This window comes from Littorina saxatilis, linkage group LG13 (genome assembly GCF_037325665.1).
Source record: "Littorina saxatilis isolate snail1 linkage group LG13, US_GU_Lsax_2.0, whole genome shotgun sequence".
NCBI classification, from domain to species: domain Eukaryota; kingdom Metazoa; phylum Mollusca; class Gastropoda; order Littorinimorpha; family Littorinidae; genus Littorina; species Littorina saxatilis.
The window spans coordinates 41,267,744-41,290,715 of NC_090257.1; the positions used below are offsets into that span (position 1 = coordinate 41,267,744).

General features: G+C 48.5%; 1 protein-coding gene across 2 annotated transcripts in view; it reads right to left on the reverse strand.

The window, feature by feature from the left end:
* Positions 1-22,972, reverse strand: part of LOC138945765 (dynein axonemal heavy chain 2-like) — a 155,923-nt gene that overhangs the window by 93,609 nt on the left and 39,342 nt on the right. For both annotated transcript variants that reach the window (XM_070317277.1, XM_070317276.1), the window contains 10 exons: positions 22,595-22,723; positions 21,701-21,912; positions 13,672-13,872; positions 13,398-13,554; positions 12,269-12,358; positions 9,909-10,157; positions 8,967-9,128; positions 8,447-8,569; positions 7,977-8,114; positions 881-963 (listed from right to left, as the gene is read on the reverse strand). In XM_070317277.1, coding sequence (XP_070173378.1) covers positions 881-963; positions 7,977-8,114; positions 8,447-8,569; positions 8,967-9,128; positions 9,909-10,157; positions 12,269-12,358; positions 13,398-13,554; positions 13,672-13,872; positions 21,701-21,912; positions 22,595-22,723 — 1,544 coding nt within the window. The remainder of the gene's footprint in view (positions 1-880; positions 964-7,976; positions 8,115-8,446; positions 8,570-8,966; positions 9,129-9,908; positions 10,158-12,268; positions 12,359-13,397; positions 13,555-13,671; positions 13,873-21,700; positions 21,913-22,594; positions 22,724-22,972) is intronic.

Genomic DNA, 22,972 nt, shown 5'->3' on the forward strand with positions numbered 1-22,972 from the left:
TCTCGCAAGAGACTGTCTTTTAGGCAATCACAGAAGTGACAAGTTGCAGCAAGAGTCCTCAATGCTGCTATGTACTCTTCCACGGTCTCATCCGGCCTTTGCTCCCTCTTATTGAACATGTATCGCTCGTAGGTCTCATTCGTTTTCCCGATGAAGTGAGCATCAAATGCTGCAATGATGTCCGCTACTGTCGGCTCTTCCTCAAGGTGCATACCATTGTACACTCCTAGACCATCAGGTCCCAGTGTATGCAAGAATAGCGCTCGTTTGTATGCGTTACTCTCTGGTTCTAGCTTCGTTATGACGCAATAGTTGTTCCACATTTGTTTGAACATCTTCCAGTCATCACCTCCCTTCTTTACGTTTAACGGAGGGGGGGGATTCACCCTGGCCGTGTGACGTTGTTGAGGTTGGTTGTCACGATGTTCTGCCATTTCTCATAAACGTGTGTTGTTAAGACACGAAGAAAAGTCAAAGTTCGTCAAACGATAGCTAACACAGCTGTACGACAGTCGTGGATCAGGAACTGCTCCCTACATTCGGCGCAAAGAAAAGTTCATTCCACTAGACTAGAGAGTACTCACAGAATGCCAACAGCACGTATGTTGAGCGTAGGGTTTCAAGTTACCTTGCGCTGCCACCATGTTGCGTTATGCGTAGCATACATTCAAAGATTCAACATAAAACACGGAGTCTTCGTTCCATGTGCTCGTATCTTTATGCAGGAAGCAAGAGAGAGGAAGTGGGGAGAGTAGTCTCCCTGTACATCGAATAGCCTGGTGCTCACAGTCACACTGTTGCGCAATAACGTAACACATTCTTTAAAACCTTTCTTGCTTTTTGAACAAGAACAAAGATGAAAAGGCCAGAGTGGGCTGACCTGAGTTTGAAGTGTCCCTTGTCCTTGTAGGGGGCGATGTCGAACTCAGTCACCTCCCACGTTTGAGTGATGGACGCCAGACCCTGAATAACACAAATGCATACATTTCAATACATTATTATTTAAGCACTACAACCATGACAAATTGCATACTCTTGAGAAGAAAAAAAAGTGTTCATATCCCTTGACTTCTGAAAAATGGAATGAAATATATTTTTCAACACAAAATCGAAAATTTCTAAGATAAATTTTCATTTAATTTATATACTTACTCAACTCACATAGTTAGCATTAACTTCAGTTTATTGCTTAGGTATTGAAGTAGTACTCTACCCTGGTAAAGGGGGGAGGAACCCCCAAAAGAAATAAAGTCCTAAAGGACGGGAGTTTCCTCCCCTAGCTGCCGCCCGCGCCCTCTATAGGCCGCCCGCGCATGCGCGGATCCCGCCAACAGGCGTCATTCCCCCACGAAACACACACCCATAACACATAGAATGTTAGCGGGGAAGGTTGGGAGGGTATAAGATATGTGAGTTGAGTAAGTATATTAATTAAATGAAAATTTATCTTAGAAATTTTCGATTCAATAACATATTCTTACCTCAACTCACATAGTTAGCAGATTGCACATAAAGGCGGTGGGATACTCACATTAGTCCCTGGGAAGAATCTGGCCTGCGGCAACCATTGCTGGGAGGCAGCTCGTCCCGTCCGGCCGAGTGCTCGCAATGTCGCGGAGGTAGAAACTCAGGAACACGTCCTGGGATGTCCAATAGGCGGCTTTGAGTACGTCCGCCATCCTGCCAGACTTGAGGACTGCAAGGGATGTTGCCCACGCTCGCGCCTCGTGAGTTCGAGGTGATCTTAGAGGGAGAACTGACTGCCCCCCCCCCTTGTGTCTGCCACCACTGATATGCGAGCCTAATGAGTGTGGAAGACCATCTGGTGAGCGTGGTTTTCGCTATGTCCTTATCTCGCATTTTGTTCAGCGAAATGAAAAGCAAATTTTTGAGAAGCTGATCTGAGCGGAGCTGTGCGGGACAAATAAGCTTTAAGTGCCCGTACCGGGCAGTTCGAGAGATCCGGATCACCGGGGGCTAAAATGTCCCGGAGAGGCCGGATGGAGATCACTGGTGAAAGCTGGTCCGGTTTTTGGTTCTTTGCAAGAAAATCGGGCCGAAAATGCAAAGAGATGGAGCCGTGGCTTTCAAAGGCGATGTCGCGGTCTAGGCCAGAAAGACCGTGTATCTCACTACCTCTTCGCGCCGAAGCGAGCAGCATTAGCATGAGCGTCTTTCGCGTAAGGTTAGAGAGGCTAGCGCTTTGTATTGGTTCGAAGGAACTAGAGCGCAAGAATTCTAGTACCAGAAGCACATCCCAAGCCGGGACCGAAGTCCTTGCCGCTGCAGAACTGAGGGCCGCGCCCTTTAGCACACTCGCGATGACTCCCCCGAGGGAGATGGGGGAGACAAAGATTGGGAGGCGACGCGAGAATCTCGTGGCGAAGAGGTCAATCCTCGGGCGCGCTACTTGCGCCCAAAGACGCAGGAGCGCTTGATGGGTGATGGTCCACTCCGTGTGGAGGACCTGAGAGGAGCGGCTGAGAGCGTCGGCCAGGACGTTCAGACAGCCGGGCAGATAGCGAGCTGAGATCAGGATCTGATGGTGAGCACACCAAGAAAGGATCTCGCAGGCACGAGTGGACAACAGCTGAGACCGAGAGCCCCCATGCTTGTTGAGGTAAGCAGCTACCGTCGTGTTGTCGGTATGGATCAACACATGGTTGCCCTGAAGGGCAGAGACAAAATGCTGAAGTCCCAAGAAGACTGCCTCGAGCTCGAGGCGGTTGACGTGCCAAAGCTGCTGCTCCGGGGACCACCGACCGGAAGTCGTGAGTGTGTCCAGGTGAGCTCCCCAGCCCTTCTGAGACGCATCCGAGAAGAGATGCGTTGAGCGAAGAGGTAGCGCTATGGGCACTCCCTGCGTGAGCCAGGCAGAATTCATCCACTGAAGAGTGGTCTGCCGAAACCAATGCCCGAGAGGGATTTCCACATCCCACCCCTGTGAAGTCGGGTTCCAGGCTGAGCTGAGGGCCTCCTGAAATGGGCGCTTGTGTGCCCTGTTGCCCCGACAGGGAAGCCAGAAGGACCTGCAGCTTGTCTATGCGACGCTGCGTGGGACGGACTGTCCATGCGCATATGTCGAATACCAAGCCCAGGTAAGAGAATGTCTGGGAAGGCGACAACTCGGATTTGATCTGATTGATCTGAAAGCCAAGAGTCTGTGCCTGGGCAAGGACAAACTGGGTGTGCTGGTGACAAAGAACTTCTTGGTGGTGAAGGATAAGCCAATCGTCCAGGTACACCCTGAGGCGGACGCCGTGCAGCCGCACAAGGGCGCAGAACTGGCGCACCACCATGGTGAACACCCAGGGGGCGAGAGAAAGCCCGAAGGGTAGGGCTCGGAACTGGAACACTCGATCTCCCCAGACGAAACGGAGCCACTTCCTGTCCGCCTCGTGCATGAGGATGTGAAAGTAGGCGTCCGTCAGGTCGACGGACGTCACCCAGTCGCCGGGGCGAAGCGCCTCCCGGACGTCTGCAGGAGTTTCCATGGTGAACCGAATCTTTCTCAAGAAGCGGTTCAGGGGAGAGAGGTCCAATACGGGGCGCCAACCTCCGGAAGCCTTGGGCATGACGAAGATTCGTCCGAAAAAGCCCAAGGAGGAGTGGTCGAGAACCTCTTCTATTGCCTGTTTGTAGTAATAGGAAGATCTCCGCTTGAATCACCTCTCGATCGCCGGGGCTGACCGGAAACCGGGAGTTGGAGGGCGCTCTGAACAACGGGGCTTTGTCTCCCTGCCAAGGGAGACGGAACCCCGATCGAATCACCCCCTTGATCCAGAGACTGTCCGTCCGAGACAGCCAAGCTGGAAAGGCCCGGGAGAGGCTGCCCGCCACCGAAGGGGTGGAGGGCGGGGGGGGTGACTGGATCGGGGGTGTATCATTGGGGGTGGGGCTTGCGCCCGGACCCCCGCTTCCCAAAGGAAGGCTTGCGCTGGTAAGGGCGGGGCCGTGCGCCGCCCCTTCCGGCGGGAGGAGCTCTATGCCCGAATGACTTGGCAGGTGCCGGAGCAGGACCGCGTGGTGCTGAGTCCTTATTCCTTCTGCTGCTCTGTTGTTTGAGTGCAAGTTCGGACAACCGAACCACCTGCTGGTCGCGGGCTTCTTCGGTTTGCTGGCGAAGAGTGTCCAGTGACCGAGAGCCCAGCAACGCCCCTTCCGAAAAGGGAGAGACTCGCAAAGAGTCCAAGGTGGCTCTGTCTGTCAGACGAGAACCGTGCAGAAAGGCTTCGCGTCTCCAAAACACAACCTGAGAGTAGAGGCGCGCTGCGTTAGTCATCTGGGTATCCGTGACTTTCGCGAGAGCCGCCAGTAGCATGGCCGCGTCGGCCTCCACTGCATCATCTCGAAACTTAAAAGGATCGATGGATGATGAAAAAGCTCTCGTCAACGAGCGGATGAGCGTCTCCGCTAAGGATGAGAGCTCGAGAGAGGAGCGTCCAGTCTCCTCTAACCCCAGGAGACTCTGTTCTGTGCAGACAGAGGATCTCTCACGACTGTAGCCGTCGTGCCGCAGGCGAGCTAGTTCCGGTGTCACCGGAAGTGGTGCCTTGGGCAAAGAGAACGAGGAGAGGAGAGAGAGGGGCTTACCCGGAAGCCGCGATTTTCTAGAGATGGCTGGTATGCCGTTGCCTGTGTGTGCCGAAGCCAACCAGGGCTGATCAGAATCGGGAGCATTGCCATGAGCGGCCAACAAGGGGAAGGGAGATGCAGGGTCAGCACCCAACACCTGAGCCATGGCGAACGACACCGAAGGCGATTCGAGAAAACGAAAACGAGCCTTAGTGTCACCCGCGGCTGCGAAATCCGCCCAGGCGGAAGGAGGAGGAGCGGCAGAAGCAGATTGGGCAGAAACGCCTTCAGGGAAGTACCGTGAAGTGACCTCAGCGGCCAACTCCAGAGTAGGTCCAAGTTTGCTGGGAATCCACAAAGGTGGGTCAGATTCGGAGCGCTCGTCCTCAGCGTCCATTTCCTCCACATAATCTTCCTGATCGCCCTCCACATAGGAGTCCGGGAAACCGGAAACCCACGCCTCGGCAGGGGAGGAAGTGGCCAAGGTCGGTTGGGCAGAGCTCGGAAAAACCGGAAATTGCCCAAGGACGGAAGTGCCAGCCGCCGGAACCGAAAAAAACGGAACCGGAAGTCAAGGCCGGAAGTTGGTGTGACGCCGGAGGCGGAAACGCAGGGTCGCTGCCACCGAACACGCCAATGCGCTGACCTCCACCGGAAATGCTTGCTACGGCACAACCGGAAGTGGAGGGCGACAAAGCGGACGCCGGAACCGTAAAGACGGAACCGGAAGTCGCGGTCGGAAGTCGGTGCGACACCGGAAGAGGGAAAGCAGGGTCACTGCGATCGAACACTCCAGTGCGCTGTCCTCCGCCGGAAGTGCTAGCCACAGCACAACCGGAAGTGAAGGACGACAATCCGAAAGACACAGGCCGATGACCGCCGACAGGACCCTCCAGGCCGCAACCGGGCAAGGAAGGTGCTGATGCCAACGCAGGACCCCCCGAGCCACGAATGGGCAAGGGAGGTGCTGCTGCCTGCCCCCCAGAGGCCGGAACAGTCGAAGCTGAACACAGGGGCGCAGGCTGACGAGCGGCGCCGCTCCCCGGCACAACCGACACAGGGAAGGACGACAATCCGAAAGACACAGGCCGATGACCGCCGACAGGACCCTCCAGGCCGCAACCGGGCAAGGAAGGTGCTGATGCCAACGCAGGACCCCCCGAGCCACGAATGGGCAAGGGAGGTGCTGCTGCCTGCCCCCCCAGAGGCTGGAACAGCTGAAGCTGAACACAGGGGCGCAGGCTGACGAGCGGCGCCGCTCCCCGGCACACCCGCCACAGGGGCGGAATGCAGGCGAGGAGAAGCCGTCCTAGACCCCCGACCAGGGGAAAAGGGAACGTGAGAGCCCCCAAAAAGATGGGAACCCCCACCACCGCCATCTTCCGCCGAAGTGCTAGCGGCAGGCGGAGCGGAGAACGCGAACTCTCCTGGAAGGCCAGGGGAGTAAGGCAAGAGACCGGAAAAATTCGGCCCGATGTCGGCCGACGTGATGGTGGCCGAAGGCCGAGTCCGTGAAATCGACGGGACGTTAACCGCGCCGTGCTGCGAAATCGACGGGACGTTAACCGCGCCGTGCTGCGAAATCGACGGGACGCTAACCGCGACAGGGCGGGAAGCGACCGGCGAGAGAGGCACGCTTTTATCAGCCGCATGCATCGACTGCAGATCCTGTTTTAGCGTGGCAAACATGGCTAGCATTTCTTTACGCGTGACGATCTCGCTAGGGCGAGGAACCGGTGAGCGCGAAACCGGTGAAAAGACCGGTGCATGAGAAGTTGAATCAATGGAGACTCGCGCGGACTTTTAGTCGCGGGGTCGAACACCTGCACGGAGGATTTTTCTGGCACGGCTGAAGGCTTAGTCGTTGCGGAAGAGTTCGGCGTGCGAGTCTTAGCTTTAGATTTGGATTTGTCTTGCTCCTTCCCTGAGAAGGGAGGAGAGAAGGAGGCTTGTTCTTAGCTGTGTCAGCCATTGAAAAAAACGAATACCGACACGTGGTGATAATCGCGGCGAAATTCGTAAATTCTCGAAACGAACTCGAAGAAAACTCGAATTCGAAGAACGCGTCGAAGAAATAAAGGAACAATCTTACCAGAGACTCTGCAGAAACCAGGACAGATGGCCTTCCACAAAAGGCCAAGAGAATAATCAGAGTACCAACGACACACGTCTGAACAATAGTGTTGAAGTGGGTGGAATGACGCCTGTTGGCGGGATCCGCGCATGCGCGGGCGGCCTATAGAGGGCGCGGGCGGCAGCTAGGGGAGGAAACTCCCGTCCTTTAGGACTTTATTTCTTTTGGGGGTTCCTCCCCCCTTTACCAGGGTAGAGTACTACTTCAATACCTAAGCAATAAACTGAAGTTAATGCTAACTATGTGAGTTGAGGTAAGAATATGTTATTGAATCCAAATATACAAATCAAGGCAACTAGCCAAAACCTATAAAATGATTTTCAAAAAAGGTCTCCAGGGGAGGCAATCAGCAAGTACCATAACCTCATTGTTTCTATCTGAAATCTGTACACTGAATTTAGGTAAGCGCATGGGCCTAGCCTTTGATGGCTGATAATTTCACACCGGCTATTTGTCGCTGCCTCTCAGTGGAGGAACGGGGTCGTCCTGACCCCTCAAGGATAGTACTTGCTGTTTCTCAATGGGTTTTTTTCATTTCATTTATTATCCCAATGCTGGGAAATTCGGGTCGCTTCCTCTCAGTGGAAAGCTAGCAGCAACAAAGGTTGCGCTACCAGGTGTATGCGTGTTTAGGTGTGATCAGCCACCTGCACTTGTGGTAACACAGTGGTGGGACATTGATACTGTCTCCGAGTCGGCACATAAAGTTGAACTGTGTCCCCTGGGACAGTAGGGGCGACCACCCCCAACCAGGCGCGTTCACAGGTGGCGGATAGTGTGATGGCCTTCAGATATGGAGGTTAGCTGCGAAATAAGCCAGGCTTGCCAGGACGAATAAGCAGTCGCGGACCAACTGGCGGTGCTTCCAACAGGATGGGGCGAGGAAACAGGTGGCACTGTTACACTCAAGAAATACCCCAGGTGTCCAATGACGGGAGCATCATGCGAACAAGAGCCGCATTTTAAGTTCTAGCCCTGGGGAAGGTCACCTCAGATAAACAAACCAGCCAGCTATGGCGAAATAGCCGGGTAGACTGGACTCGACAGCCCTGTAAAGCCACCAGTCTAGGAGAAGGATCACTCCGATATAAAAACACGCTGAAGCCGGATGAGCTGGGCCATGTATGGCGCATAACGACAGCTCAACGCATCAACGCTCATATGACAGAACTGTGTCCGTCCTTGCCGGGATTTGAACCTGCGACCTTAGGATCACAAGTCAAGTACTCTACCAACTGAGCTACCCACCTATGTATGTTCTACTGACCTGTTCAATGGCCAGTTCCTTGGTGGCTGCCCCTGAGATTTCGCCGATCTGCTCGGCAAACTGGTCAAAACCAAACTCGATGATTTTCTCCAGTGTGAAGTCCTCTGAGCCGTGGTCGAACTGTCTCTGCATCTCTGTCTGTTGCGATAAAAAGAGAGGGAATGTAAAGAAGTATGGAGGTATTTGTGTGTGTTTGTATACCCTTGCGTGCAGGAATGTGTGTTTGAGTGTGTGTGTGCGTGTTTAGAGGGGGGCCAAGGCACTCTAATAACAGTTACGTACACAGTCATACACACGAACCAGCTTTTATTCCTGACCGGACATAGTCCTTAGAGCAAGACTGGTTGTTACGAATAAAAACACAAACACAAACAATGTTTAACAAGAAAAAATATGAAATAAGAATTAATCACAGAAACAGAACGGACATGACAGAACCTTGTCAAAAGAATGAATGAGGGCAGACTTACCTGGATCTGGTCCCAATGACGCGGCCTCATGGCTTTGTTCTTCAGATCAGTGATGAGCGGCATGGTTCTCTTGAACTGATCCACGCGTGCCTTGCTGGTCTCCACGATCTCCCAGTTCTTGTCCTGAATAAACACGTTGCAAGTGATAATGACGCTCAAAATACTCATCTCTTCTTGTCCTGAATAAACACGTTGAAAGTGTTAATGATGCTCAAAGCACTCATCTCTTTCTACACACTCCCTGGAAACGGACTATGGCTGCCCTGAAGGGGGCACATGGCATGAAAATCATGTTTCCTGTGTTTATCAACCCTTTTTCATACAAGTTTGCACGCTAATGTAAACAACTAAGATGAGCTTGTATACAAAGTTTTAGCAAAACATGTGCATAAAGTTCAAATCTTTTGGCAAAACTTTTTTTGAAAGTGATATAAATTTGGCTCTCAAATTTATGGAAAAATTGTGTTGGTTGTTGTTTTTGTATGGTGTTGATGAAGATTGATTGAAAACAAAGCTTTACCTTGAGCTCTCTGCTGAACTTGCTGAGTTTCTTGAAGATGGACACAGACTGGTTCTCCATCTCGTTGGTCTGCAGCTCGGTGAACTTGCCGACCTTCCAGCTTCCCCAGTTGCCCTCCCACTCCTGCGTCAGCTGCCAGATAGTCTCGATCGTTTCCAGGTCCTGGGACAGCACAACACACAGTCAACATTACTTGGCTGGTGAATGTTATGTAATCTTTCTTTATTTGGCGTTTAACGTCGTTTTCAACCACGAAGGTTATATCGCGACGGATGTTATGTAGTAGGATCATACAGTCCATAACATAATGTTTATATCAAGTGCTTATGGTTTACTGTCCATCCCTAGTCCAACAGCGGAAAAGTAATGACCTTATTAAGCAGAGAGTCTTAGACTATAGGCAGCAGTTTCCTGCTCTTTTCTTGCTTGGCATTCCATCTCCAAGCAAGATGCTTCCTACTATACTCTAAAGTATTTCACATTTTCACAGAAAAAGAAATGTAATTTCAGTATTAGTTCTTGTGTTGTTTACCTTCTCCAGAGCAGCAATCTCCTTGGAAGGGGGCTGGACGATCTTGAAGATGCCCAGGCCACGTCTAAGCCCCCCCCCCCCCCATGTCCTTACCTGACTGGCGCAGTGGCCTGGTGGATAAGACATCGGCCTCCTAATAGGAAGGTCGTGTGTTCAAATCCTGGCTGCAGCCGCCTACTGGGTTAAGGGGAGAGATTTTTCCGATCTCCCATGTCAACTTGTGTGCAGACCTGCTAGTACCTTATTCTCCTTCGTGTGTACTCGAAACACGAAAATACCCAGTATGCTTCCCCCGAAAGCAGCGTATGGCTGCCTGCATGGTGGGGTAAAAACGGTCATACACGTAAAAACCCACTTGTGCAAAAACATGAGTTTCAGCCCATGAACGAAGAAGAAGAAAATTTGCTTACCTTCTCCAGAGCGGCAATCTCCTTGGACGGGGGCTGGTCGATCTTGAAGATGCCCAGCCCGCGTCTAAGCTGCTGCTCCTGGTCCTTGAGCGTGTTCAGCTGCTGGCGGATGACCTCCACGGCCTGCAGCGCCTCCGCCGTGGGGATGGTGGAGGTGAAGGGGCCCTTGGTGGCAAACTCCTCCATCAGGTTGCCCACCTGCTTCTTGAACTCCTCAGACTGCGCCAGCAGGTTGCTTCGGAAACGCTCCTGTTAGGGCACAGTTACAACACAATGTTATCGATGGTGACTGCGCCAGCAGGTTGCTACAGAAACGCTCCTGTTAGGTCAGAGTTACAATAAAATGTTATGGAGAGTTCTGAGGTGTTACAGTCTGTCCTCCATATCTAAGAATGTAAGCTTCATGGCAAAAAGACCGATACCCCATCATGTTCTACTTTCATTACCTGCTATTCAGACTTGGTCGTGTGACAGACGTTTTCTTCCACACGAGACTATTTTCTTGCACTTTATTATTCCTGCAACTACCATTTATTTATGACACACATGTGCAATCCAGACAGTTGATCCTTTATATTACCACCATTGTTTAGCAGTCATTCATTTTGTTCAACCCCTATGTGGAAGGATATGCACCCCAGCCAAGTTAACATTGAAGGCAAACAGTTTTTAAGTTAGAAACATAAACTATATAAAAAACAAGAGGCGAAGCCATCAAGGCTCACGTAAGAAATCGACAAACAGTAACACAAACTCAATCACACACACACACACACACACACACACACACACACACACACACACACACACACACACACACACAGAGAAAGAGCATAGGTGAAACTGTGCAAGAAAGCGAGACACTAGATCTAGATCTGTCTGTCTGCATGTAGCCTACTTACAGGACACGACTGCCAACTAGTCTCGGCGCGCTCAAAATAATAATGACCGAGACTGTCAGTACTTCCTTCGCGTGACGTCTAACCCTCTTACGTCATAATGTGACGTCAATGTAATGTGACGTCTTCAAATGTTAGAGTTTCTACCACAGACATACACACGCACAGACGCACGCACGCATGCACGCATGCACGCACGCACAGACAGACAAAGTTATGATCGCATAGGCTACACTTACGTGAGCCAACAAGTCGCGTAAGGCGAAAATACAACATTTAGTCAAGTAGCTGTCGAACTCACAGAATGAAACTGAACACAATGCAACGCAGCAAGACCGTATACTCGTAGCATCGTCAGTCCACCGCGCACAGCAAAGGCAGTGAAATTGACAAGATCAGCGGAGTAGTACTTGCGCTGAGAAGGATAGCACGCTTTTCTGTACCTCTCTTGGTTTTAACTTTCTGAGCGTGTTTTTAATCCAAACATATCATATCTATATGTTTTTGGAATCAGGAACCGACAAGGAATAAGATGAAGGTGTTTTTAAATTGATTTGGACAATTTAATTTTGATAATAATTTTTATATTTTTAATTTTCAGAGCTTGTTTTTAATCCAAATATAACATATTTATATATTTTTGGAATCAGAAAATGATAAAGAACAAGATGTACGTAAATTTGGATCGTTTTATAAAAAAAAATTTTTTTTTACAATTTTCAGATTTTTAATGACCAAACTCACTCATTAGTTTTTAAGCCACCAAGCTGAAATGCAATACCAAACCCCGGCCTTCGTCAAAGATTACTTGACCAAAATTTCAACCAATTTGGTTGAAAAATGAGAGCGTGACAGTGCCGCCTCAACTTTCACGAAAAGCCGGATATGACGTCATCAAAGACATTTATTGAAAAAATGAAAAAAACGTATGGGGATTTCATACCCAGGAACTCTCATGTCAAATTTCATAAAGATCGGTCCAGTAGTTTAGTCTGAATCGCTCTACACACACACACAGACAGACAGACACACACACACACACACACACACACATACACCACGACCCTCGTCTCGATTCCCCCCTCTACGTTAAAATATTTAGTCAAAACTTGACTAAATATAATGAGGAGCGCAATACCACTGCAGCCAACTTTTTTCAACAGAAAAAGACAGTATCTAAAAAGTCTTGTGAGTAACAAGGAGGTTTATGGGAAATCAGTTCCCCCTGCTTCAACCTCATGCATATTAACGGGTAACACATTGACCAATCGCTGAGTAGTGCCAGAGAATGCCAGACTACTCTTGGACCAATGACTGTGAAGCAGCGGAGTGTGTGTGATTTCCCTCTACCCACGCTAAGTCAGTCTCTTCTTTGTCTAGCTTCAGACAAACTTCAACACAAGTATACCAAGTAGCAAACAGCAGTGACGTGTACTCATACAGGACAAACAGCAACCGTACCTTGTGTTTCTTCAGCATGACCTCAGCGTCGATCAGGGACTGCTGGAAGCGGACCCACTCGTTGCCCAGGTCGTTGTGCATGTCTATCACCTGCAGCAGGAACATGCATGTTCACCTCACTGCAAACACTCTGTCATGTGTGCAGTCTGCAGCTTGCTTTTCAAAACACATAGTGTAATCTACTGCACAATTTACCACAACAAAGCAGCACCAAGCTTAAGAAACACTCTGTAAATGCATGAAAATAATAAGGCAATCATTTCCTTCCAGAATTAAATGAATTCAGTCCCCCAGAATCAAAGCATGAATGCCTAAAGGGCAGGTAAAAAATCCTTCCGCAGAAAAGCCCACTCGTACCTACAATAATAATAATAATAATAATGGACATTTATTAATCGCCGTTTCTCACAAGAGCTCACGGCGATTTACATATTAATTTCTGCCGTGTGAGATGGAATTTTTTACACAATATATCACGCATTCACATCGGCCAGCAAACCTCAAGCCTATTAGGGCGAGCATTCACCTTTCACGGCCTTTATTCCAAGTCACACGGGTATTTGGTGGACATTTTTAGCTATGCCTTTTCAATTTTGCCAGGAAAGACCCTTTTGTCAATCGTGGGATCTTTAACGTGCACACCCCAATGTAGTGTACACGAAGGGACCTCGGTTTTTCGTCTCATCCGAAAGACTAGCACTTGAACCCACCACCTAGGTTAGGAAAGGGGGGAGAAAATTGCGGCCTGACCCAGGCCTGAACACGCAACCTCTCGATTCCGAGCGCAAGTGCGTTACCACTCGGCCACCCAGTCGCACAAGCGTACAAGGGAGTAGCAGCGCACAAACGCAGAACAAGAAGAGAGCAAGAAGAAAAGAATCAAGTCAACCTATTCAAAGAGTAAGAGTTCAAAAGTGAAAAGTTCACAAAATAAATTTTGTGCTTGGAATGTGTGTGTGTCTATGTCAATGTCTATGTGAGTGTGAGTGTGAGTGTGAGTGTGTGTGTGTGTGTGTGTGCGTGTGTGTGTGTGTACGTGCGTGCGTGCGTGCATGCGTGTGTCATCATATCAAGGCACTTCCAGAATGTTCTTAGAAAGACGTAAGTAAAACGTGAAAGCAGAACTGACCTCTTCAGGTATGGGGACCTCGTACTTCTCGAGGATGGCGAACTGCTCGCTGAGCGGCTCGAACTTGGCCTCGATGGTGGCCGTGTCTCCGTTGAGCTTGTCCCACAGGTTGAGGCTGTTTCCCAGTTCGTCAAGCGTCTGTGGTGGCTGGCTCACCCTGCAGGAACATAGCTTGTTCTTTACTGTTGTCTTTGGTAATAGACCATGTTCGGAAATAACTCACACAGACACACACACACACAGACACAGACACACACACACACACACGACTCACTTGTGTGCGTTCTCCTTGAGGAATGCGTTGAGGTCCTTGAGGCAGGTGATGGCGATCTCACTCAGCAGCGTGGTGAACTTGCTCTGCCACTCCGCACAGTGCGCCAAGATGGCTGCCTTCAGGGGAGAGCAGTCCAGCAGCACAAACTGAATGTTGAGGATTGTCTCCTGTGTCTGAACATTGTTAGCCACCTCAGTGTATCTGAAACATAATAGTTGATGTTTTTACATCCTACAGTTGATTTTTGGACGTCAGAATATCAATAAACATTCAAACAAATGTTCAGTTCCTTTTTCTGCAACACTTTTTCTTATCTAGCTTGCTATATTTCTCCTCTTATTTTGAACTTCGACAGGTTCTAGTCTTAACAATAATGCTTCCTTTGAGTGGGTTGACTGAACCAACCACAAACAAAACTTAACATTTTTGTGTGAAAGCTTCACTGATCTGAAATACAGATTTACTGTTAAGATTTCAAGATTTTATGTTCAAAAAACAAACAAACCAACCAGTAAATGGCATGTAACCTTAACCAATAATCACCAATGCCTACAGGGTTCTACATCACGTAGAATTAAGGGTATAATACCCTTTGACCCTCCAAATCACGTACGAGATGCTCTCTGAAGAGGTATAAATACGTAACTGTTTTTTTCCAAAGAGGTCAAAAAAAGTACGAGTCAAACGCTGAAAGGGTATAGCCTTTGCTAGTTTACAAGCAACAGCACGCAACAGCAACTGCTCTACTGAGACCACTAAAGTACACGCCGTGTTCGTGCCACTCCTCTGTCGACACTGACACGCCGTGAAGCAGAGGTTGCCTCCCTTGTCCTCAAACTGCGCGATATCTTTAAACTGATCATCTCGATGGCACTGTTCGCTTTAGCCTATCCGGTGCTGTCGCCTGCTAAAAAAAAATGCCTCGCAAAACAAAAGAACAAATACCCGATGGAGATGATGATGGTTTATTGAAGTAGGTGCAAAGACAGTCTATTCTAGTCAGTTGTGCTGTTTACTGATAAGATTTAATCACAAGTCATAATTGGATTGGATTGGATGGATAAGATTTATAGTCCAGTGAGGTTACCCTCATGGAAATTCGGGCTGCTTTCTCCCTGGGGAAAGCGAGCTGCCATACAGTATACGGCGCTACCCATATTTTTTTTTTTTTCCTGCATGCGTGTATTCATGTTTCCTGAGACTTAATGCCGTGTGAGATGGAATTTTTTTTACTTAATTCCAAGTCCCACGGGTATTTGATGGACATTTTTATCTATGCCTATACAATTTTGCCAGGAAAGACCCTTTTGTCAATCGTGGGATCTTTAACGTGCACACCCCAATGTAGTGTACACGAAGGGACCTCGGTTTTTCGTCTCATCCGAAAGACTAGCACTTGAACCCACCACCTAGGTTAGGAAAGGGGGGAGAAAATTGCGGCCTGACCCAGGCCTGAACACGCAACCTCTCGCTTCCGAGCGCAAGTGCGTTACCACTCGGCCACCCAGTCCCTAATGATGATGATGCTGGTTTTTGAAGTTAATACAGTTGGTTTCGTTCTGTAATTCTTTGTTTCTCTTTTTGCTGCAGTTTTTGTGATTGTGTTCTTGAATGAATGTGAGCACAGCTGAGTAAACTTTCAAAGAAACATTCATCAATTCAGACAGTTCATCATTTTAATTTTACAATCCAAAGAAAATTACACGAAAACTCGCGACATAATAGAACAAGTCGCGTAAGGCGAAAATACAATATTTAGTCAAGTAGCTGTCGAACTCACAGAATGAAACTGAACGCAATGCCATTTTTCAGCAAGACCGTATACTCGTAGCATCGTCAGTCCACCGCTCATGGCAAAGGCAGTGAAATTGACAAGAAGAGCGGGGTAGTAGTTGCGCTAAGAAGGATAGCACGCTTTTCTGTACCTCTCTTTGTTTTAACTTTCTGAGCGTGTTTTTAATCCAAACATATCATATCTATATGTTTTTGGAATCAGGAACCGACAAGGAATAAGATGAAAGTGTTTTTAAATTGATTTGGACAATTTAATTTTGATGATAATTTTTATATATTTAATTTTCAGAGCTTGTTTTTAATCCGAATATAACATATTTATATGTTTTTGGAATCAGCAAATGATGGAGAATAAGATAAATTTAAATTTGGATCGTTTTATAAATTTTTATTTTTTTTTTACAATTTTCAGATTTTTAATGACCAAAGTCATTAATTAATTTTTAAGCCACCAAGCTGAAATGCAATACCGAACCCCGGGCTTCGTCGAAGATTACTTGACCAAAATTTCAACCAATTTGGTTGAAAAATGAGGGCGTGACAGTGCCGCCTCAACTTTCACGAAAAGCCGGATATGACGTCATCAAAGACATTTATCAAAAAAATGAAAAAAACGTATGGGGATTTCATACCCAGGAACTCTCATGTCAAATTTCATAAAGATCGGTCCAGTAGTTTAGTCTGAATCGCTCTACACACACACACACACACACACGCACACACGCACACACACACACACGCACACACGCACACACGCACATACACCACGACCCTCGTTTCAATTCCCCCTCGATGTTAAAATATTTAGTCAAAACTTGACTAAATATAAAAAGAGGTATCCATTGAAGTAAAAAAGAAAAAAAACAAGTCGTGTAAGGAGAAAATACAACATTTAGTCAAGCTGTCGAACTCACAGAATGAAAATGAACGCACTGCAATTTTTCAGCAAGACCGTATATTCGTAGCATCGTCAGTCCACCGCTCGTGGCAAAGGCAGTGAAATTGACAAGAAGAGCGGGGTAGTAGTTGCGCTGAGAAGGATAGCACGCTTTTCTGTACCTCTCTTCGTTTTAACTTTCTGAGCGTGTTTTTAATCCAAACATATCATATCTATATGTTTTTGGAATCAGGAACCGACAAGGAATAAGATGAAAGTGTTTTTAAATTTTGTTCGAAAATGTAATTTTGATCATAATTTTTATATTTTTAATTTTCAGAGCTTGTTTTTAATCCAAATATAACATATTTATATGTTTTTTGAATCAGGAACTCCACACACGGCTGATTCCTTGACGAGGTGTGGGAGCTTGAGTACTTCTATGACCCCGAGAGCTATGCCAGCGGGAGTGTCAAAACTTCTGGTAGCGTCTCGCATGCTGGACAGGTCAACGGAGAGAGGTCAGACTAATATCAGCTAACTCTCCTCGAGTCATAAGGGGCATGAGAAGGATACTCATGTAAATAAAACCATGGGCAGACCGGACTCATCAGCCATGGCAGGCAACCGGTCTAGGAGAGGGACACTCTGAATTCAAACCATGGGCAGACCGGACTCATCAGCCATGGCAGGCAACCAGTCTAGGAGAAGGACATTCCGAATTCAAACCACCCCCCAACGAAGTCGGAGCGATGCTGACTGTGTTTCCGGACACAGTGTGGGAACCTAAACTAAGTTCTTGGGAGACGAGCTCGCACGCCACCACTATGGATTATGCCTCAGATTCAGACAGATATTTTGATATGGTGTCGTTCCCGTGGACCTTTGCCAGGCGGGAGCGGTGCCGGAGCCTCAGCCTCAAGGGGGTCCACCTCAGCGACTGGCGGCTCTGTTGACTCGGGAACCAGGGGAAGACAGAGTAGAGCGACTGGTCGAACTCAACATCCAGCGACAGCCATCAGGGTTGTGCAGTGGAATGCAGAAGGCGTCCAGAGAAAGAAAGTAGAGCTACAGGCTTTTCTGAGAGACAACATCGACATTATCTGCATCCAGGAGACCCACCTGAAAGAAGACCGCAGATTCTTCGTCAGAGGTTATGACACCTTCCGACGGGACAGGCCGACCGGACACAAGGGTGGAGTTCTCACCCTAGTCCGACACAACATCACGGCAGCTATGACGGCACAGACGGCAGACGGCGACCTTGTGTACATCACCATCAAGACCTTCCTGCAGGGAGAAGAACTCTCCATCACCAACGTCTATAGCCCACCTACCACCAAGCTGGACCTCCACACCATCCAGCTCCCAAACGAGAAACATCTCATCGTTGGCGACTTCAACGGCCACTCCCCAGCATGGGGCTACGACAGTACTAACGCAAGAGGAGAAGACATACAGGACTGGATGACCGACAACCAGCTCATCCTTATCAACCAGCCAGATGACAAGCCATCCTACTACTCCAGAGCTTGGAAGAAAAGCTCAACCCCTGACCTTGCCATAGCGACAGAAGAGGTAGAAAAAGGACCACCAGAACTGTCAACGACCAACTGGGAGGAAGTGACCACTTACCCATCACCCTCTCCATTGCTGACATGAAGACCATCCTGGAGTACCACAGAAAGAAAGCCAGCTGGAACTTCAAGAAAGCCAAATGGACCAAGTACTAGCTCCACGCAGAAAGCCTTCGCAACACCACCTTCACGGAGGATCCATCCCCCGTGGCTTCAGGAAGGACTACAAACCCTACTGGAGTCAGAGGCTGGCCTGCCTGCATCAGCGACTCTCAGAAGCCAGAGAAAGCATGGAGCAGTCCCCATCCGCAGAAACAATGACCATGCACAACCAACTGAAGGAGGATTTCAACAAGACCAAGACACAAGAACTGCAACAAAGCTGGCAGGAAATCACCTCCACCATTGGCCTCGATTCAGACACAGGGAAACTCTGGCGTCTCACCAAAATTCTAAACGAAGACAGCATGGCCACGCGGGGACCTACAGTACTAGAAGACAGCGGAACCTTCCACACTGGAAAAAGATCAGCAAATCTCCTTGCCGACGTCTTTGAGACCGAGAGCACCATCAGAGTCCCACCCCAAAGAAAGAAGGAAGTTGCAGAACAACTTGAAACCAGACTCGGACAGCAGAGAAACGCAGCCCCACCAATGACCTCAGATCTTACCATGGCAGAGCTCGTCGATGCGATCAAAAGACTCAAGTGCAAGAAAGCGCCCGGAAAGGATGGAGTCTGCAACGAGATGATCAAGCACCTCGGGCCTGCTGCCAGAACTAAGCTCCTTGAACTCTTGAACCAGTCGTGGAGATCCGGCGTCTTCCCCTCAGCATGAAAAGAGGCCATCATCATACCCATCCCGAAGAAGGACAAGAACCGCAAGCAAAAGACAAGCTACAGACCGATCAGTCTACTCAGCTGCCTCGGCAAGACCCTCGAGCGCATGATCAACAAGAGGCTGATGTGGCACCTGGAAACCAACAACCTGATCACCAATGAACAGTCCGCCTTCATGAAGAACAGGAGTACTGAAGACCAGCTGATCTACCTCACCCAATCAATAGAGAATGCCTTTCAGGAGAAGAAGAAAGTCATTGCCACCTTCATTGACCTCTCCAAGGCCTTCGACAAGGTGTGGAAGGAAGGCCTCCTCCTGAAGCTATTGACGGCAGGAATCGCTGGACGAATGTTCAACTGGATCAAGAGCTTCCTGTGCCACAGAACCGCGAGAGTCAAGCTTGACGGCAACCTGAGCTATGCTGTGAAGATCAGGGAAGGAGTCCCCCAGGGAGGAGTAATATCCCCCACCCTCTTCATCGTCTTTATCCTGACACATCTCCAGAGCCCTACACGCCGATGACCTTGCGATGTGGAGCGCTGCTGAGTCCACCGCAACCGCCAAAGTCCGGATGCAGGAGGCCCTCAACATCACCTCTAAGTGGGCGACAGACTGGTGTGTCACCGTGAACAGCCTCAAGACCGTAGCCACCTGCTTCTCCCTCTCCAATTCCAAAGAGACCCTCCAACTGACCATCAACAACCAGGCAATACCACAGGAAGACACCCCTACCTACCTAGGTATCAAGCTAGACAAGAAGCTCACCTGGAACCCACACATCAAAGAGGCGGAGAAGAGGGCTACGAGAAGACTCTCCATCATGAAGAAACTGGCTGGCACAAAGTGGGGAGCCAGCAGCAACATCCTCAGACAGGTGTATACGGGACACGTCCGCCCTGTGATGGAGTATGGAGCAGCAGCCTGGGCCACAGCTGCGAAGAGCAACACCAGCCAGCTCAACAAAGTGCAGAACGCAAGCATGCGCATCATCACAGGGGGATTGAAAACTACGCCCATACACGCCCTTGAAGCCACCACCAGACTCCCTTCCCTGGACCACCGACGAGAAGAGAAGGTCATCGTGCAGTACGAGAAGCTGCAACGACTCCCCTCTCACCCAGCACACCAGCACACCCAACAGCTGACGAAGAACAGGCTGAAAAGAAGCAGTTTCAACCATCTGGCCAAGCAGCTAGAGTGAACCCAAACCAGCTTCCTACCACGCACCCCTGAAGAACAAGAGCCCCTCCAAGACGCTGAAGAGTGGAACAGCCAGCTCAGCAAGGTGCTCTTTGTTACTGACATGCCAGGAGTGACCAGCAAGAGAGAGCAGCAGGACGCAGTCCTCAAGAACCTCACGCTGGAGATGATGCACCAGGACTACAACGCCTCAGTATGGACTCACATCCACTGACGGGTTCTCAGATGGTGCCATCAAAAACGGAGGAAGCGGGATCCTGGTACGCTACCCAGACGGACACACCCTTTCAAGATCCCTGCCTGCCGGAGAGCTGTCATCCAACTACCGGGCAGAACTCACCGCTCTCAGAGAAGCAGTTAGCCTGGTCAGCGAACACCCACCCTCTCACGCCGTCTTCCTGACCGACTGCAGATCCGCCGTCCAAAGCCTGCAGTCGCCCAAAGAGCAGCTGGAACGAGACACCCAGCGTCTTCTTTGTACTCTCTCCCAGAGCACAAACGTCGCTGTCCAGTGGATCCCTGCTCACTGTGGCCTCTCAGGGAACGAGGAAGCGGACAGACTGGCCAAGACTGGCAGCCATCTGGAGCAGACAAGACCAAAAGTCTCTTACAGTAAAGCCAAAACCCTGGTGGAAAGACACTACCAAACCACCTGGAATGCCCAACACAGCCTGCCATCTGATGATCAGATGCCCAACCTACAGCGCCATCAGCAGACCAGCCTCTTCCGCCTACGGACTGGACACTGTCGACTGCGTGCCCACATGCACCGCCTTGGTCTGTCGCACACACCAAACTGCCTGTGCGAAACAGGCCCACAGACCCCGGAGCACATCCTGCAGACCTGCCCGCTCCACCAGGAAGCCAGAACAGATCACTGGCCCCAAGGTGCCACACTGCAGGAGCAACTCTGGGGCACCAAAGACTCCCTGATCCTGACCACTAGCTTTATTCAAGCTACAAAACTTGAAGTCTGACCTGAGGCCAAAAATCCTGGAACGCCGAAAAAGAAGAAGAAGGAATCAGGAAATGATGAAGAATAAGATGAACGTAAATTTGAATCGTTTTATAAAAAATTTTTTTTTTTTACAATTTTCAGATTTTTAATGACCAAAGTCATCAATTAATTTTTAAGCCACCAAGCTGAAATGCAATACTGAAGTCCGGCCTTCGTCGAAGATTGCTTGGCCAAAATTTCAAGCAATTTGATTGAAAAATGAGGGTGTGACAGTGCCGCCTCAACTTTTACAAAAGGCCGGATATGACGTCATCAAAGACATTTATCGAAAAAAAGAAAAAAACGTCCAGGGATATCATTCCCAGGAACTTTCATGTAAAATTTCATAAAGATCGGTCCAGTAGTTTAGTCTGAATCGCTCTACACACACACACATGCACAGACAGACAGACAGACAGACAGACACACACGCACATACACCACGACCCTCGTCTCGATTCCCCCTCTATGTTAAAACATTTAGTCAAAACTTGACTAAATGTAAAAAGACTTGAATGCATAGATACACTATGATATACATGTATTGTCACAACGTCAAAATGGCAAAGGTGATAGCTACCAGACAGGCAATCATATGGGAAAAAAATTACATTTCATGGATACACTGATTAATTGTCACTCATACCCTGTGAAAAATCTGGAAGGGGTATAAAAACCCTTTACTTTTTTCCTGAAAGGGTATGAATACCCTTGACTTTTGGGGTTGTGTGGAACCCTGGCCTACCTGCCGATGTCAGCATCAAAGGAAGACACCTGTGGGTTGAGTTTCTGGTATCGGCGGATGAAGGCATCTTTCTGGATCTCCCAGATCTCGCGGTAGTTGTCCCAGGTGGACAGGTAGTTCTGCAGGTTCTGCGCGTTGCTGGCCATACCTGCGTTAATGACGTTCTGGATCTTCTTCGTCTCCTCGTCACGCGAGATCACCTCGTGGATTGGCTGCAAAAAAAAGACAAGTAGTGAGGATGAGAGGTCCAGTACCATATACATAGAAAAAGATCTAGAACGAGAAATTCATGTGTGGTGCATGTTACAACATTAAACAACATACAACATAACATTCGAACCATAGAAAAAAGATTAAAATTCAGTATAATTATTATTATTATTATTATGGTGAGCTTATATAGCGCGAACCACAATTAACTGTGCTCTCCGCGCTTTACATATTAATTTCTGCCGTGTGAAATGGAATTTCTTTTCAGTAAATCCAAAACAGACTGCTTATAAGCAACACGTTTGCAAAGGCTTCTTTTTCTCATTACTATTTGTCAGTTGGTTAACTTTAAAGACCAAAATGTTAAAGTACTGTGAATAGTTCCTTTTATTATTCATTAAATGTTCAATAGATTAACCCTTCTTGGTTTTGTTAAGTATAAACAGAGCTACAAATCTGCATCCATGTGTTCATATTTTGCTGTGCTTTCTAACAGTCACAGGCAAAGACACACAGACATAGATACCCACTCTTACACACACACACTGACACACACAGATGCATGTACGCCTGCAATTCCATGCAGTGACAGCAAGTGTTCACAACTAAAATCAAACAATCAGATGACTGAGAAAAACAAAGCCAATCTCATTCAACATGCAGAAAATGGATACTCAAACTGACATCCTTGGTAGACTTTTTCTTGGTCAGGACGTTTGGCAGACGAGGGATGTCGGCGACAGCGCGGGTCAGGTGTGACCCGATGTTGCCCACGATGGTCGCCAGCTGTTTCAGTGTTGGGGAGAACTCCACCTGGCATGACACAAAAAGACACAGTTATGACACAAACCTAGGCAAGCAACTATTTCTGCAAATTTCACTTTCCTAAAAATATTTGCGACAGTTTCTAGAGCTCATACAATATTAAGTCATGCACTTATTTTTTCATGTCTTTATTACTACGGGCAATTAACACTCAAACATGAACACATCAATGAGCTTTCTCATATTCTTAGGTAAATTCTATTCTCAAAACAAAACCTCTTTTTTAATTTTTTTTAT